This window comes from Sciurus carolinensis, chromosome 17 (assembly GCF_902686445.1).
Source record: "Sciurus carolinensis chromosome 17, mSciCar1.2, whole genome shotgun sequence".
NCBI classification, from domain to species: domain Eukaryota; kingdom Metazoa; phylum Chordata; class Mammalia; order Rodentia; family Sciuridae; genus Sciurus; species Sciurus carolinensis.
In genome coordinates, this window is record NC_062229.1 from 5,438,167 (window position 1) to 5,454,250 (window position 16,084).

The 16,084-nt window shown below is 43.3% G+C and overlaps 1 protein-coding gene across 1 annotated transcript in view; it reads left to right on the plus strand.

Moving 5' to 3' along the window:
- Positions 1-16,084, plus strand: part of Hnrnpm (heterogeneous nuclear ribonucleoprotein M) — a 42,563-nt gene that overhangs the window by 24,892 nt on the left and 1,587 nt on the right. Inside the window, 6 exon segments of the mRNA XM_047530232.1 lie at positions 2,224-2,325; positions 3,654-3,698; positions 4,167-4,244; positions 12,179-12,232; positions 14,000-14,802; positions 15,531-15,582. Of these exon segments, the coding sequence (XP_047386188.1) occupies positions 2,224-2,325; positions 3,654-3,698; positions 4,167-4,244; positions 12,179-12,232; positions 14,000-14,802; positions 15,531-15,582 (1,134 nt within the window).

Here is a 16,084-nt window from a genome sequence, read left to right on the forward strand (position 1 = left end):
AGGGAGGACAACAACCTCACAGGTGGACAGGGGACTGACTGGTTGGAAGGAGGGCCCGTGAGCAGCAGCTTTGGTCTGCAGCAGGGGTAGCTCCAGCCAGTCCTTTATGATAGAGATTGAATAGGAGCCTAAACTAAAGCACCAAGTGCATGAGGTTGGGGCTTACTGGGAATTTCTACCATTGAGCCCCAGCCCTTTTATTTTGAGACAGTGTCTCACTAAGTTGATACTGTAGGCATTGAACTTGGCAGTCCTGCTGCCTCAGCCCCTGAGTTGTTGGGCTACTTCACCTGGCTAGAGGTAGATCTTTTCTTTTCTTTTTTTTTCCGTGCATGTTGGGGATTGAACCCAGGGCCTTGTGTTTGCGAAACAAGCACTCTAACAACTGAGCTATATCCCCAGCCTAGAATAGGAAATTAGCGGGCTGTGGTTTTAGCTCAGTGGAAGAGCACGTGCCTGGCATGCATGAGGCATTGGGTTCGATTCTCAGCACTGCATATAAATACAGGTCTGTGGACAACTAAAACAAAAACAAAAACAAACAAACAAAAAAAAAACCCAGGAGATTAGAACTGGGGATGTAGCTCTCTGGCACTTGCCTAGGAGGCCCTGGATTTAATCCCTGCTACCACATACACATGCATAAGATTACCAGTAAAGAACAGGAAATTAGGGTTGTGGGTGTAGCTCATTGGTATAGAGTGCCATGCTTGTGTGAGGCCTGGGGTTTTGTCCCCAGTACCAAGAGTACCAAAGTAAATAGGATATTGGCTTAATATGTTGAAAGGCACCATTATTTAGAGAGGGACCACATTGTCTTATCTTAACACACCCACTTCCAAGTAAATGATCACTTTCCCTGGCTCCTGTTTACTCTTGTGCCTGAAGGAGAAGTAGGAGGAATAGGTGCATTGGGCCACGGGGAGCCCATTACTCCTGACTCTTGGTCTCTCAGCACGGTTCAGATGGTCAGCTTCAAAGTCTAATTGCTTTGGGAATAAGTCAATTTGGTGATTTCTTGCTACTGTTGCTATGCAATTAAAAACAGGGATGTTAATCAGATTAAATACCTGGGAACTTGTGGAAGTTTTTTTTGTTGTTGTTGTTTTTCATCTCATTTTGTTTAGGCCTCAGACCAGGGTTATGCAAAGCATTATAGGTATCAGGTCTTTTTTTGACTGTTTCCATAGACCAGTTTATCTGTATTCTTTGTGTCCCTGTTTGTGCTTGTGGGGCATGGAGCGGAGGGTAAGTTGCAATTTGAGTTAGGAAGCTTAGGAGGCAGGGAGATAGGTTTTTTGAATATTAGATTCATTGTTATTAAAGTACCCAGTTTTATAGTGGGCACAGTGTATAAATTGGTTTTCTCGAGATTTCTTTGGGCTCCCAGGTCAGGAGGTGAGTGTTGGCACCAGTGTTTGTGCTGCTTGCCACCTGATGTCTGAGTTACTTTTTTCTTTTTTTTTTTTTTTGGTTCTGAGAATTGAACTCAGGGTCTCATGCAGGCTCTATTGATGAGCTACATTCCTAACCTTTTAATTTTATTTTGAGACAGCATCTTGCTAAGTTGCCCGGGCTGTTCTCAAACTTGTGATCCTTCTTCTTCTCTTCCCAGGTAATTGGGATTACAGGTATACCCCACTGCACCCAGCTTTGAGTCACTTTTTTTTTTGATTAAACATTTCTCAATTTATGGTGTAGGCATACAAATAGGTGCTCAAGATTCTTAGCTCAAGATTGTTAGTTCTTCCTGGCAGCTTTGAAGTGAATTGTTTTTTTTAACTGCTTTTGTTGTGTAGTACACATCATAAACTCCAACCTGTGATCACATGTAAATAGCTATACCTTAATAAAGGGCAGTACTTGCCAGTTGTGGTGGTGTCGTATACCTTTAATCCCAGCAACTCATGAGGCTGAGGTAGGAGGAACACACGTTCTAGGCCAGCCTGGACAACTTAGCAAGACCCTGTCTCAAAAAAAAAAAAAAAAAAACAGATAAAAAAGGCTGGGTTGGGGGATGTAGCTCAGTGGTGGAACACCCCTAGGTTCATTTTCCAGTACTGCAAAATAAAAGGGAGTGTATAAGTGTTGAAATCTGAATCAAGTATTGAGTTTGCATGGGCTCAGCAAGTGAGTGAGACAGCTGTAACTCAGACTCTTGCCGCAGGTTGAGGGTCAAGTGCTACTAAGAAGGCTGCTAAGACTTTCTTTTTTTCCTTCCAGATGGACTTGGTGGTATTGGCATGGGGTTAGGACCAGGAGGGCAGCCTATTGATGCCAATCACCTGAACAAAGGCATTGGAATGGGAAACATAGGGCCTGCAGGTGAGAATTACAGTGTACCTTTATTGGGGTTATTTTGGGAAGTTAAAATTATTGAATTTTATTAATTCAATATTATTAATTCAACTAATTATTGGGATAAGTATTTCAAATGGAATAAAGATTTAATTAGGACAGGATTCTCTCCTTGTTTATCTTAGCCTTGTTTTGATAAATAGTATTGATAAACAGTATTTTTTTTTTTTTTACTGAGTTAAGTCCTTTTTTTAAAAAGCCATTTTATTTTCATACCCTTTCATTTTATCCTTGTAATGACTTTCCAAGCTGAGATAGTTACACCATTTGATGAAAGGAGGCTAGCCAGAGAGTTAGTTGGTCTTGCCCAAGGTCACACTATCTATGACAGACTGCATTTTTCCTGACAATGGAACCATAGCAGTGCTGTGATACCCTGTCAAGTTTGATACCTATATCACCTTGGGCTCTCGCCTGTTGTTGTCATGACTTCTTTTAGAAGTAGAAACATTGACAAATGCAAGAAGGTATGGAGGGCTTCACTGCATAACATAGCTGTCACAAGGAAAAACGATGAACATACATCTTTTGTTCAAGAAGACAAGGAACAGCTAAGTTTGGACTTGTAGAATAAACTTTAACTTTGCTGCTTAGCATTTTTATTTTGGTATAAGGCATTTCTTGATATATTATTAAGGAATGTTTCATTTATATAACCTTAGACTTCATTTTTTCTTTCTTGTAATTTAAATTCTCATATAGGTGCCCTCCTACCTGGTTACTGTCAGTTTTGCTTTTTCTGGTCTTTGTTCTAGAGTTGTCTCTGAACACAACCTGAAATGTATGCCAAAGAGTCACAGCCTGAAGTGGCTTGCCACCTAACCACACATGTATACACACTTCCTTATCTGACACTAAAAGACAGGGAATGTGGGAGAAAGCCTCAGTGTTTAGGAATTGTTTTAGTTTAAGGATTTTACCTTTAACAGGGATTTTATGAAAAGTTCACTTCTGTTCCATAAAATAAAATTCTAAAAATTGAGTGTTTCATAATCTGTGTCTGATAATTATAGTCCATATTTAATACTATCCAATTTGGTTATTTAATAAAAATGTAGACCCTACAGAATTTTAACCCCCATAGTGATTATTCAGATAAAAACTTAGAATAATTTGCTTGGGATGTCATCTTTGGCAGCTGAAGTGGTAGGGGCCTCCCTCCCACACCTTTGACAAAATATATTCATGATCAGAAATATTTTTTTTTGTTTATTGATTTGGAATTTTGTGCTTTTTAAGTTTAAACACTACTGCTTTGACATAATTTTAGTTTGCATTGACTTTTTCTTTTTAAGGAATGGGAATGGAAGGCATAGGATTTGGAATAAATAAAATGGGAGGTAAGAAATTTAAAATGAAGTACAAATATAATTACTTTTAGGTATGGTTTTCCTTTTTTTCCCCTCTTTTCTTTCTTGTCTCTTAAACCCTGCATGAAATTCTCACTTGGGTTTCTAAAAGGTTTGGTCTACAAATTACTTTTCTTACCTGCCCATTGTTCCAGTGGGTGTTGGCTTTTGGTTCTGGCTTTCTCGCTAGTTATCTCTGTGACCTTGGGCAACTCACTCCATCTCTCTGGACCTCTTTTTGCTTGTGTATTCATTGAGGGGGTTGGCTCAGATTAGCTTTTTGAGGATGGTGATTTTTAAACAAGGGAACCAGTCTTTTTTTGTTTTTCAAAAGCCCTTTAACTTGGTAAGTTCTTGGCAGAGAATGCCTAAGGTGAAACATGTGAAAACCTTTCCCTTACTCTAATCATTCTCTTCAGCCTCTTTGGGATGGCACTAAAATGCAGATCTCTCTTGCAGGCATGGAGGGACCCTTTGGTGGTGGTATGGAAAACATGGGGCGATTTGGATCTGGGATGAACATGGGCCGAATAAATGGTAAGATTAATATTTCCTCCTCCTTAACACCTGTCCTTTGCTGTCTGGGGCTCTCAGGTGACCTTTAGCCTGCAGGCCCACTGTGAATGACGTCCCCTCTTGCTTTGCTACTGAATCTTTGGATATCCTTAAATATTTCAATAGCTAGACTTAATTGAACTTAATAGAAGACTTACTTTTAGTCACTAAACTCTTAAGTTGCCCCATGTTCTGTGTCTTCCCAGTAATTATTTACTAAAGATTTAAAGCTCTTCATATTGCCTTCAGCACTCAAGCATGTAGACTTCTGTGGTTATGTTTTACACACCCTAAAAATGGTCTGAGTAGAAGGGATTCTTTGAAATTTTTTATCAAGTTTGTCTCAGGAGTGCTGGGATGGGTAGTTCTTGATAATCTGCCCTGATGATTCCATGTTGTGGAGAGAGACACATAAAAACCATAGACTCCTTTAATTTAGCATTTACATAGCACAACTTCTGTTGTGCTGTTATTCAAATCGTAAAGCCCTCCCCACCTCTTAACAGAAGTGGAATGATGATGATTTTAATGTGTTCCAATAGTTCTTGCAAGAACCACATGACATGTAGGTACTGTTTTCCCCATTCATCAAAAACTGGGGCACAGAGAGTGACTTGCCTAGGGTCATGTGGCTAGTAAATGGTAGTACCTGGATGTCAACCCAGGCTGGCTCCAGAGCCTGGCTCTTCATCATGCCTCAATCCTGCCTTTTGGAACTGCCTCCAGCACAGCGTTATCCCTAGGGCTGAGAAACCAGAAGTCGTTCTTTTGAAATTGTCTGTATGCTGGTTGATTCTTTGACCCTCATTTGCTGGAAAGCTGATACTTTATACATAAAACTTACTGGAAGGGAAAGTAATTGAGAATTTAGGTTTAAATGTTTGCTGGTCTGTAGTAATGTGAAAACAATATAGACCAAGTGTCTTACCAGAGTAGATGGTCAAACTGTCCTGATGAACAGACCAGACTGTGCTTCTTCCAGAGCATAGGAAACTAAGTGGAAAGGGTTTTTGTTGCCTTCTTGGGTGCCTTGTTTTAGAAGGTAGTGGAAAGATGGTAGGAAGATGATCACCGTTGAGTAATGCAAGGACAGAGGTCCATGTTTCCTGTGTGCTTTAAGGTTTGCCTGTTGTTTGTGTGTGTGTATTTTAATAAAAAGTGAGTTTGGGAAGTCTGGTTTGATTAAATGTTGACAAAGAACTGATCAGTCATTAGAAAAAAAATTGATTGTTGCTCTGGGGAGTGGAGTTGTACGACTTTGAAATAGATGAAAACCAGGAATGGGACAGCCCTAGGACCTGTGCCGAGTTTGTGAATTGAGTCTTCTGTAAACTAAGGTAGCAGGTATAATCCGTCAGTTAAGAATTCTGAGCCTGATCATAAAAGAAACAAAAATGGAGCCTGTGTTCTTAGACTTTGTTCTTAGATGTAGAAACTTGGTTTCCTCCCTCTCTGTCCCCTGCAGTAGAGAGCAGGGACTTCCTTATACTGGATTTGGGTTTTGAGATTTGGGTGAAACTCTAGAGCCCTTGGGTATTGCATCAAAGGAAAATTTAAAATCACACTGTGAAAAATTGATAAAGATGTTTTGAATTTAAATTGTTTAGTTGATGATCATATTGCATCAGTTGTGGTCCCAGGTGCTTGATGTTAGACTGGATTATAAGTGGACCTTTTTCAGGGCCAATGAATCAGTTAGTATAGGTCTAATTTTGATAGGATGGCAATGAAAATTTAAATGATTGTTAAATATCGAATATAGATGTTTCATGCAATATTTGATAGTGAAATTCTCCTCTCTTTTTTGGGGGCCATGGGGGAGTGAATTCAAGTTCACATAGGATTCCCTGCCCGGTTGGCAGTTGGGAAGATGGTTTCCAAGGTCTTTACCCATGCATTAAGACATGCATATTGTAAGGAAAAATGCAGCTCAGCTCGGGACCGCGGCAGTTCCAGCCCCTCCGACAGAACTGGCGCTCCGGATGCCTGGATGCCCAGTTTCAGTTGCGTCTCGACAATAGCTCCCAGAAAAATCCACGGCAGACACAGGGCCTTACACAAGAGACTTTATTATGCGGACGACTAGAGCGTCTGCTCTGGGGCGAAAAGAAAGGAAAAGAGAAAGATGGCGTGGATGCTTCTCCCAGATACTGGAATCTCCCAGGCTGGAAGGAACCAATAGCAGAGGAGAATACTTGCAAGCTGGCTGATGAACCAATAGCTAGCTAGCATGTTAGGACATAACGTGGGAAGCAGGAAATGGCTGTTGCATAGGCCGGAAATTCCTCTAACGTAAGAGGCCGGCGGAGCACAGATTGACAAGTGGTTGGGAGGCGGGGAGAAATGGCTGCACCTGAAAGGGGGGAGTATCGGTTTTGTATTACACATATGACTTTTCCTTATCCAAGGAGGGTGGTTACAGTCTTCACAGGCTGATCAGAGGGGTTAAAGGAGAGCAACAGCTCCCTGATGATGATGCCATTTATGATTTCTTTTTGGTTCAATCATGACCTCTACCCATCACCCTCAGACTTGTACAAGTGAGATACATTTTGAGCAGATAGCACCCCACTAACCTATGGGGTTCACTTTGGGTTTGTTTCAAACTGTGCTTAAGTCAACCATTGCCAGAACCTTTGTTTTATAATGCTAGCCTGAGCCTGCTTTCACATCTCTTTTTAAATTGCTATTCCTTGAAAGGGTAGGGATACAGGTTACATGTAAATCTTTTTTTGTAGTTGTATAATAAAATGTGTCCTGCTTATGTGGTACTTGTAAGGAGTGAGATTGATAATACTGGATTATTGAAGGACCTCTCAGTATGGGAGGGAGATGTGGTGTGATATATTTGAATCTTGGATGAGAAGACTGTACATGAAAGAAGTAGCTAACAATAGGAGTCATGAAAGGCTTACTCAAGTGGATGTCAGTTGTGGTGGGTCATTTTCCCACAGAAGGTCAGAACTTTGTTTTAAAAAGACATTTTTTAAAAAGGGCTGGAGATATAGTTCAGTTGATAGAGTGCTTACCTCACATGTGCAAGGCCCTGGGTTCAATCCCTAGCACCACAAAAACAAAACAAAACAAAAACAGAAGCCAGGTAGAGCTCTTGCTTAGCATGTGTGAGGCACTGGGTTCGATCCTTAGTACCACATAAAAATAAATAAAGCAAAGGTATTGTGTCCATTTACAACTAAAAATATTTAAAAACAAACAAAAAACAGAAGCCAGGTGTGCTGGCATACATCTATAATCCCAGCAGCTCTGGTGGCTCAGGCCGGATGATTGCAAATTCAAGACCAGCCTCAGCAACTTAGGGAGACCCCGTCTAAAAACAAAAAATACTGGAAATGTAGCTCAGTGAAAAAGCTCCCTTGAGTTCAATCCCCTAAACAACCCCCAGACACACACACACACACACACACACACACACACACACACAGAAAAAAAAGGAGGAGGGGAAAGAAGTTGTCCAAATCCCATTTTGTAGATGGGACCAATGCAGTAGTCAGCGGAGAAGTCTTTTTTTTTTTTTTTTTTTTTTTTTTTTTTTTTTTTTTTAAGCGGAGAAGTCTTATATGCATACATATTTCTTTGTTCTGTTTGTGTGTGCTTTTGTGTTAGAGCAACCTTCCCTTTACCCTCACCAGTCAGGTAACGCAAGGGCCAAAGGTGGTGGTGAGGATTATTCAGTACAATAACAATAGTTCTATGCAGGGAATGTCTTAAGTACCCAGTAGATGTTACTTGTTAACTTTACATTGACAGGGTCTTCTGCAGTTTACTTTTGACTCTGTATGCACTGCAGGTGTCGTACTAAGTACTGTGGTAGTAAGTGCATGGTATACCTGTTGTGCAGTTGTAGTAGACATTGTAGATATGTCCTTTTCAGGAATTTGTGACTTTCACTTTTTAAGAAATGAAGGTCTAATGATGGTTTTCTACAGAAGAGTTACATAGGCCAACTTGGTAGTGGCTGTTGTGTCTGTAGTTCTTGTTTTGTTTTTAATGTCTGAAATATAATGCTTATTCCTGGAAAGGTCTAGGGTAATAGTTTTTGCCCACGGAGTTGGAGGATGGCTTGGATGGAGGATTTGAAAGAGACTTTCCAGAAACAAGATGGGAATATCTTGAAGCTTTGGAGAGCTCCTGGCAGGGGAATGGGTAAGATGGCCTCATGGATCCCCATGTGGGGGTGAGCTCACCTCCTGGACTGACAGGCCACTGAGGCTCAGCCTGATGTTGGGTCTTCTTTCTCAGGCAAAATCTGCTGGTTTTCCTTGGTCTTTTAAAATAGTTGTATGCTTATCAAGAGGGTTAAATGGAGAGTGAGGGCTCCGTGATGATGCCACTCTCTTGCTATTAGTAGTACCATTTTTCTTCTGGTCTTTCAGATGGCTTATTTTTAAAAATTGGCATAAGGTTTTTGTGTGCTTTGGGAATTAGAACTGCTTCATGCATATAACCCTGTTGGTGCGCTTGCCCTGGTAGTTTTCGAAGGCCCTGCTAAGTGGGAATGTTTTCCTCCTTTAGGGCTTTGTGGCAGATACCCCATTTTAGCAGAATGTAGTCTTGTGCTTACTGATGCCTTTGGAGGGGACCTAGATTGACCAGGGAAGCTTCCTAACATTGGAAGATCTTGAGTATTGGGGTCTGAGTTTCCTTTTGGGTTAGTTGGCAAAGCAGTTTCTTTACCTTTTCATGGATGTGTTCTTTTGCTGGTTAAGCCCTGATGTTTCTTGGAATCTGTCAGCTGAATTTTCCTTCTGTTGGTGGGGAGGAAGGATATCAGCTGTTATTGGGTTCTGCAGTTGTTTTTCTCAAAAGCAGTTTAGAGCATGGGAACCTCCTGCCTGCTTCTGTCTCCATGGAGAACCTGCTGGTGAGGGATTAAGATTCTGAACTTTTCTTGTCTAACTGAATATTAGCTGTTTTCTTAGAATTTAAGAAGACCCTAGGAAGATTATCTTCAGATTCATCCTCAGCCCAGCATCTCAACTCTTCAGGTTGTCATTAGGTCCTCCATGTTTTTTCTTAAGTTGAACTGTTGGAACTGTTTGCCACAGAGTGGCCTGTTGTTTGATGGATCCTTGGGTTTTTCTTTTTCCCTGACCATGGTTAGATAACTTTCATCTTACTAGGCTGCTAGTGAAGATTTACCTCTGGACTTGCATGGTCTGACTACCTATGTTTTTAACTTAGTTTTATTAAAGCTTCAGAATTTGGAGGGTGAGTTCATATTTGTATGTGACTAGGTTAGGTATCCTGTTGCCATTACTGCCTCATTTTCATGTCCTGAAATAGTAGGTTGTTTTTAAAAATATTTTAAGACTTAGCCTAATTTGGCTTCAACTACCAATTTCGGGATGCCTATGGCAAGACCAACAAGATGACATATGACTTTACACCTGTAGTCACTTTTTCTTGTTCCTAGTCTTTAATCATTGCCAATCTGTGACTGACACACCTCTGTGATGAGGCTATTGACCTCATTCCCTTGAATGGAAATACCATCCGCAGGGTTTGCTATCCTGCTGTTTTGGCACCTTCTTTCAGTTTTGGACTATGTAGTCTGTCCTGGAATTCCCTGGTGTTACTTCTTGTAAGACCCAAGGGAGTAAAATAGTCTTTGTACTAAATAATTATTCATTTAAGTTGGGTCTTCAGAGTATTTGCTGGATTTTTGTTGTTGTTGTTGAATTGTTGGTGTCCCTTTTTTGTAGCACTCCCCTGCTCCCTGTCCTTTCTCATATCACATCTGTAGATCTTTGCACTTTGTACAAACAGTTCTACTTGGTGCTTCAATGGTATGGATAGGTCTGTGGTCCTTGACCACAAAAGGACATGTTGCAGTCGACAAGATGATACTCAACAGTGGCCCCAGACATTACCAACTGTCAATACTTGGAAGAGAGAGGCCTAGTGAGGAAGTGCATGAGGTCCTCTGGCAGTCATGTAAACAGCCTGTGAGATATATTAGAACTTAAAAGGCAGCTCTCTGAGTAGCTGCTGGACATGCTATGTTCAGAGCAGCAGCATAGGAAGATAGTGCAGGAGGTGCAGCTGAAGCTGGAGGACTGAGGGTCTGGGTGGGTTTGGTGTAGGTGGTATACTGGCAAACGGGGAGGTCAGGTGGTGTCAGGTGCAGAGTCTTGGAGGTGAGGGTCTAGTGGGCAAGAAGGACTTTGGAGAGAACCTCTTTGGATTGGAGTCAGTAGGGAAACCTGTGAATACCCCATGGGAAGAATTTGGCTTTTCAGATACATAATCTACCAACTTGGTGTTCTTGCAGGGAATGGTTTGATCTAAGTGCTGTCGTCAGAAAGCAAAGTGAACCTTGGCCTGGCAAGCTGACCAGGATCCTCTGGTGTCATGGAAGAATAAGCCTCATGTTTGCTGGCAGGCAGGCAGTTCATTATTTCTTGGGTGTACTTTCCTGCCTCCTTTCTCTAGTAGTTAGTTGGAGTACAAGTTGGAGGTAGTTGGGGTAGGTTTTAACTGTTTTGTGGGGTTTTTTTGGTGCGGGATTGGGTGGGAGGCTACTGGGAATTGAATCCAAGGGCACTTAACCACTGAGCCACACCCTAACCCTTTTCTTTCATTCTTTCTTTCCCTCTCTCTCCTTTTTTTTTTTTTTGGTACTGGGGATTGAACTCAGGGACACTTGACCACTAAGCCAAATCCCCAGCCCAGTTTTGTATTTTATTTAGAGACAGGGTCTCACTTAGTTGCTTGGCACCTCGCCACTTGCCATTGCTGAGGCTGGCTTTTTTGAACTTCCCATCCTCCTGTCTCAGCCTCTTGAGCTGCTGGGATTACAGGTGTATGGCATGGCACCTAGTTTCATTTTTAAATTTTGAGACAGGGTGTAAGTTGATTGGGGCCTTGCTAAAGTTGCTGAAGGTTGACCTCACACTTGAGATCCTCCTGCCTCAGGAGGGTGTGTAAGTCACTGGGCTTACCCGTGTACACCATTTCCAGCCTTCTTTGTGGTTTTGATGATAATAAGAGCTGTTTTGAGGCTGTTGTCCAAGTTGCTGGCATAGTTTGGGACCAGAGAAGTTGGGTACATTTATTCCTACATACAGAAGACTGAAGAGACACTAATGACAATCAAAAGGTGACACTAATGACAGCATTAGGCTAAATTGAAGAGGGTTTGGATGAGTCGTTGGTCAGCAAGCAGCAGTGCTTCTGTTTGGGACAATTGTGTGTGTGTGTGTGTGTGTGTGTGTGTGTGTGTGTGTTTTCCTAAAGATTTGTCTGTCGCTGAGTCACCTTCGCATCCAACTCAAGCTCACTTGAGGTGGGGCTGGCATAGTCAGGTTGCTACAGATTTCCCAGCATGAAATATGTATATGCCTAGGACTGTATACATGTGCTTCTGGTTTTCACCTTTCAGGTTGTAAGTTTAGCTATGGCTTTTATTTGGTCTGTGATAATGAGAGGTATTGAGTGGATGAATGCAATCTACAATCTTTCGAGCAGGAGTTCCAAAGAGTCCTTAGTTTCCTGTTCAGATGAAATGGGGAAGCCTGATTGCTGAGGGTACAGACCAGCTTTAGAAAACTATTGAGCAAGGGCCAAGGGCCCTCTTCTTGCTTTGACTTTCTGAGTTCAGCTCCCATATGTATATGGTTCCTCGCTCTGCTGGACGCATGTGCAGGTTACCCTGTAAACTGGGCCTCAGACTCTGGAGCTACATGGGATCCTAGCATTGTGACCCATCAAGAATTCTTCACTTTCCTATAAAATGATCATGTCTGTTGTGTGTATTTCTCAAACCCCTTAACCTTTTTCCTCTTTCTTTTTAAAATTTTTTACTAGTAGTATTTCTACTCTGGAATCTGTTATGAGCAAGTTTCTATTACCATAGAGAAATTTGGCTAATTATTTTTTCTTCCTGATTTCCTTAGAAATCCTAAGTAATGCACTGAAGAGAGGAGAGATCATTGCAAAGCAGGGAGGAGGTAGGAATGCTTAGTTTGATCTTTTGACTTTTAGAGCAGGTTGTTATCATGGGGGACAGCAGAACATAGTGTGACAATCATGGGCTCTGACACAGACTGCCCAGGGTGGGGTCCAGCTCTGCCTCTTCCTAGCTATGTGACATGTGGCAAGTTACTGAACCTCTCTGTTTTCGTATTACCTGTAAAATGGGGATGCAGTAGTACCTACCTCAGAGGGTCGTTGTGAAGAGTAAACAAGCTACTGCATATAAAAAAGTACTTAAATGAGTGCGATGTGTGTTAGCCATTGTTGTTACTACAAAACTGATATTTGGGTACTTTGTTTATCTGACGTAAAACTAAAAGTACATCACCTAATATTACAACAAATGTGTGCATGCACTCATTATAAAAATCCAGAAAATGCCAAAGAAAGTAATTATTATCTGCAGGCCCACCACCTAGTGGTGAGTGCTTGTAAGCATTTTGGTATGCTTCCATAGAAGCATATGGGCACTTAGAACTAAATGTACTTTTTTTTAACCTGATTTTTCCTCAAGGCTCTTGGGGGGTTAGCCATTGCTTTGACATCCCCACTTGTTGGGTATTTCTGTGGGGAGCCCCACCTGGTGCCGTTTCTTCCTAGTTGGCATTAGGTGCCAGCCTCATTTCTGCTGCTTTTGGGCAAGCACCTTTTTCTCTTACAATGTTAGGAAATTAGATAGTTGCTAACCCATTTCTGCTCTGAAAGTCTTAATATTCTTAAAAGTTGCGCTTATTTTTTACCATTTGGTGTGCTGCTATTCTGCTAAGGAAACGGGCACGGAGAGGTAGAGTGACTTGTGCCAGGTCACATTCTTGTCAGTTATAGAATCAGTTAAAGAAACTGCTGAATTTCCTCTTCCTGAGTTTGCATCTTGAATTGGGCTGCTCGAGTCAGTAGCTGGACTGGCTAGGGATTAGACAACCTGTGTCCTGAGGAGCTTGAGAGGAGCCTGGAGTTCTCTACAAAGTGCTGGATGGTGGCTTTGGTGCTGGAGCCAGTCTTCCCTGTCCAGAATTGCAAGCACCATGGACAAGGTTGCTGTGTACTGACTCTGGACCTCTTTTAGAGCCTGCAGTACTGTCAATGTCTTCCTTCCAAAGCCAGCAGAGTTATAGGTAAATTGGTTGGTGATTTCCCAGATGGAGTAAGGTTCCCCCAGGAAATGGCCAGTTGTGTGCATTTGTACACAGAGGATCTCTGGGTGTTTTTGTTCATTTTCTTTATCTCTGCTTGGTTATGTGGCTATGAAATTGCTTTTCTGTGCCCTGGAAGTGCTAAGGGAATGCAGCCAGATTGGCCACCAGCAGGCATGTTAGAGGGACAGGTTGGGAAAGTATAGGAGTTGTGACTTTGAATTGCATTCACATAATTTCTGTTTGAGTGATTGAGTGTGGGGTTTCCATGCCTCCCTCTTGTCTGGTGATGGGGAAACCTCAGAGGTCTCAGAATTGACATGTGGCTCACAAAGCTTGTCACAGACACTAGCACCTCAGAAACAACTCTGTGATGTGGGTAAATTTTATTGTGGAAATTTCAAATGTCACAGAGCAGGAAGAATGATTGTAAGGACCTACATACTCATTACTTTAGTAACTATTAACATTTGAGGGTTTTTTTAATATTAAATTACTGTGGGGCTAAATTGCTAATCTGTGGTTGAGCTCATGAACTGAAGTGCCCAGGTGTGGCATGGTGTACACACAAATACCTGACATCTCCTGTGTTTTATGTCCCTGTTTAAGGTGGAGGTGGAGGCAGCGTCCCTGGGATCGAAAGGATGGGCCCTGGCATTGACCGCATTGGGGGTGCTGGCATGGAGCGCATGGGCGCAGGCCTGGGCCATGGCATGGATCGAGTGGGCTCCGAGATCGAGCGCATGGGCCTGGTCATGGACCGCATGGGCTCCGTCGAGCGCATGGGCTCCGGCATCGAGCGTATGGGCCCACTGGGCCTCGACCACATGGCCTCCAGCATCGAGCGCATGGGCCAGACCATGGAGCGCATTGGCTCTGGTGTTGAGCGCATGGGTGCCGGCATGGGTTTCGGCCTGGAGCGCATGGCCGCGCCCATCGACCGTGTGGGCCAAACAATAGAGCGCATGGGCTCTGGTGTAGAGCGGATGGGCCCTGCCATCGAGCGCATGGGCCTGAGCATGGAGCGCATGGTGCCCGCAGGTATGGGGGCCGGCCTGGAGCGCATGGGCCCTGTGATGGATCGCATGGCCACCGGCCTGGAGCGAATGGGCGCCAACAACCTGGAGCGTATGGGCCTGGAGCGCATGGGAGCCAACAGTCTGGAGCGCATGGGCCTGGAGAGAATGGGCGCCAACAGCCTGGAGCGCATGGGCCCAGCCATGGGTCCAGCCCTGGGCGCTGGCATTGAGCGCATGGGCCTGGCCATGGGTGGTGGCGGTGGTGCCAGCTTCGACCGCGCCATTGAGATGGAACGTGGCAACTTTGGAGGAAGCTTCGCAGGTTCCTTTGGTGGAGCTGGAGGCCATGCTCCTGGGGTGGCCAGAAAGGCCTGCCAGATATTTGTGAGAAATGTAAGTGGCTCTTCAGGAATTGTTTGGTGTTCTTATACACAGGGGATTATGTTAGTGGATTGATGACTAATGGGCTGAGGGCAGAGGGCACTCCTCTGAGGGGGAGTTGGACAGCATGGAGAGCATACCTTGCTCTTGTCCCTAGAGTCTGGTGCTAGAGTAATGTGAAGGGGATTACAACAGAACAGTGGTTCTGCAATTGCCTGGGCTTCCTGACATGTCAGTTGACCAAGCAGTCTACCAGATGAAAGACCCTAGTTTCTGATCCTTGGCTTGAGGAGCACCAATGTTTTGGCATAGTGATTCAGAGAAAGGTGGCTATATTTTGAAATATTTGTAACTGCTGGACCACCTTTTAGCCACTGTTGAGTTCTGTAATCTGCTGACACTAGGCCCTGTGTGTTCTGCTCCCTGCATGATGTTCCCAGACACTAGAGATGAGGCCACAGGGAGTGAGCTGGCTGTGCTACTTCAGTACTTTGTTCTAGATAGACTTGTTTGTTCCCTGCTGATCAATGTCAGTGTGGAGTTGGGCCAGCTTTTCTATGTATACAAGCCTCCTTCTCCCCAGTGGTGCTGGGGATTGATCCCAGGGCTTCCACCTGCTAGGCAAGTGCTTTTCCACTGAGCCACATCCTCAGTACCAGGAACCCTCATAGACCATTGTGATATTTGGGCATTAGGATTTGGTTGAGTCACACATTAGTCTCCCTTTTTTTTCCCCTCAGCTCCCATTTGATTTTACATGGAAGATGCTAAAGGACAAATTCAACGAATGTGGTAAGTGTCTGAGAAAGACTCTCTAGGTGCTTTCCTGTACCATGGCTCATTGGTGATGCTTGTTGAATCAGCAGCATAGCTTCCTTTTAGTCTGCACAGCCACTGCTCATCAGCTCTAGAAGACTGATGGACCTTGCCATTGTTCTGCCTCTGCAGATACTCAAGCAGGTATTGAGTGTCCTGGTATGTGTCAGATACTTGTACCTCTGTTCTCCTTTTATCTTTAGCTTTTCTTTTCTTTTTTTCCTAACATGTAGAGTATTTCAAAGGTAGCATTGTCTCCTTTTACAGATGAGTCCGGCAAAGCCACCTTCTAAGGTGGCATGACTTGTGAGAGACAAATATTGCTTCCCCCCCAAGCACAGCTGATTTGGTGCATCAGAGAGTACTTGTGTGCCCAGCAGGTGCCATGGGCCAGGCTTGCAGGGTCTAGGCACATAGCATTTTGTGTGGCAGTGAGTCTCTAGTGGAAATTTCCTGGCATATGAGGCGATCCTTCTAG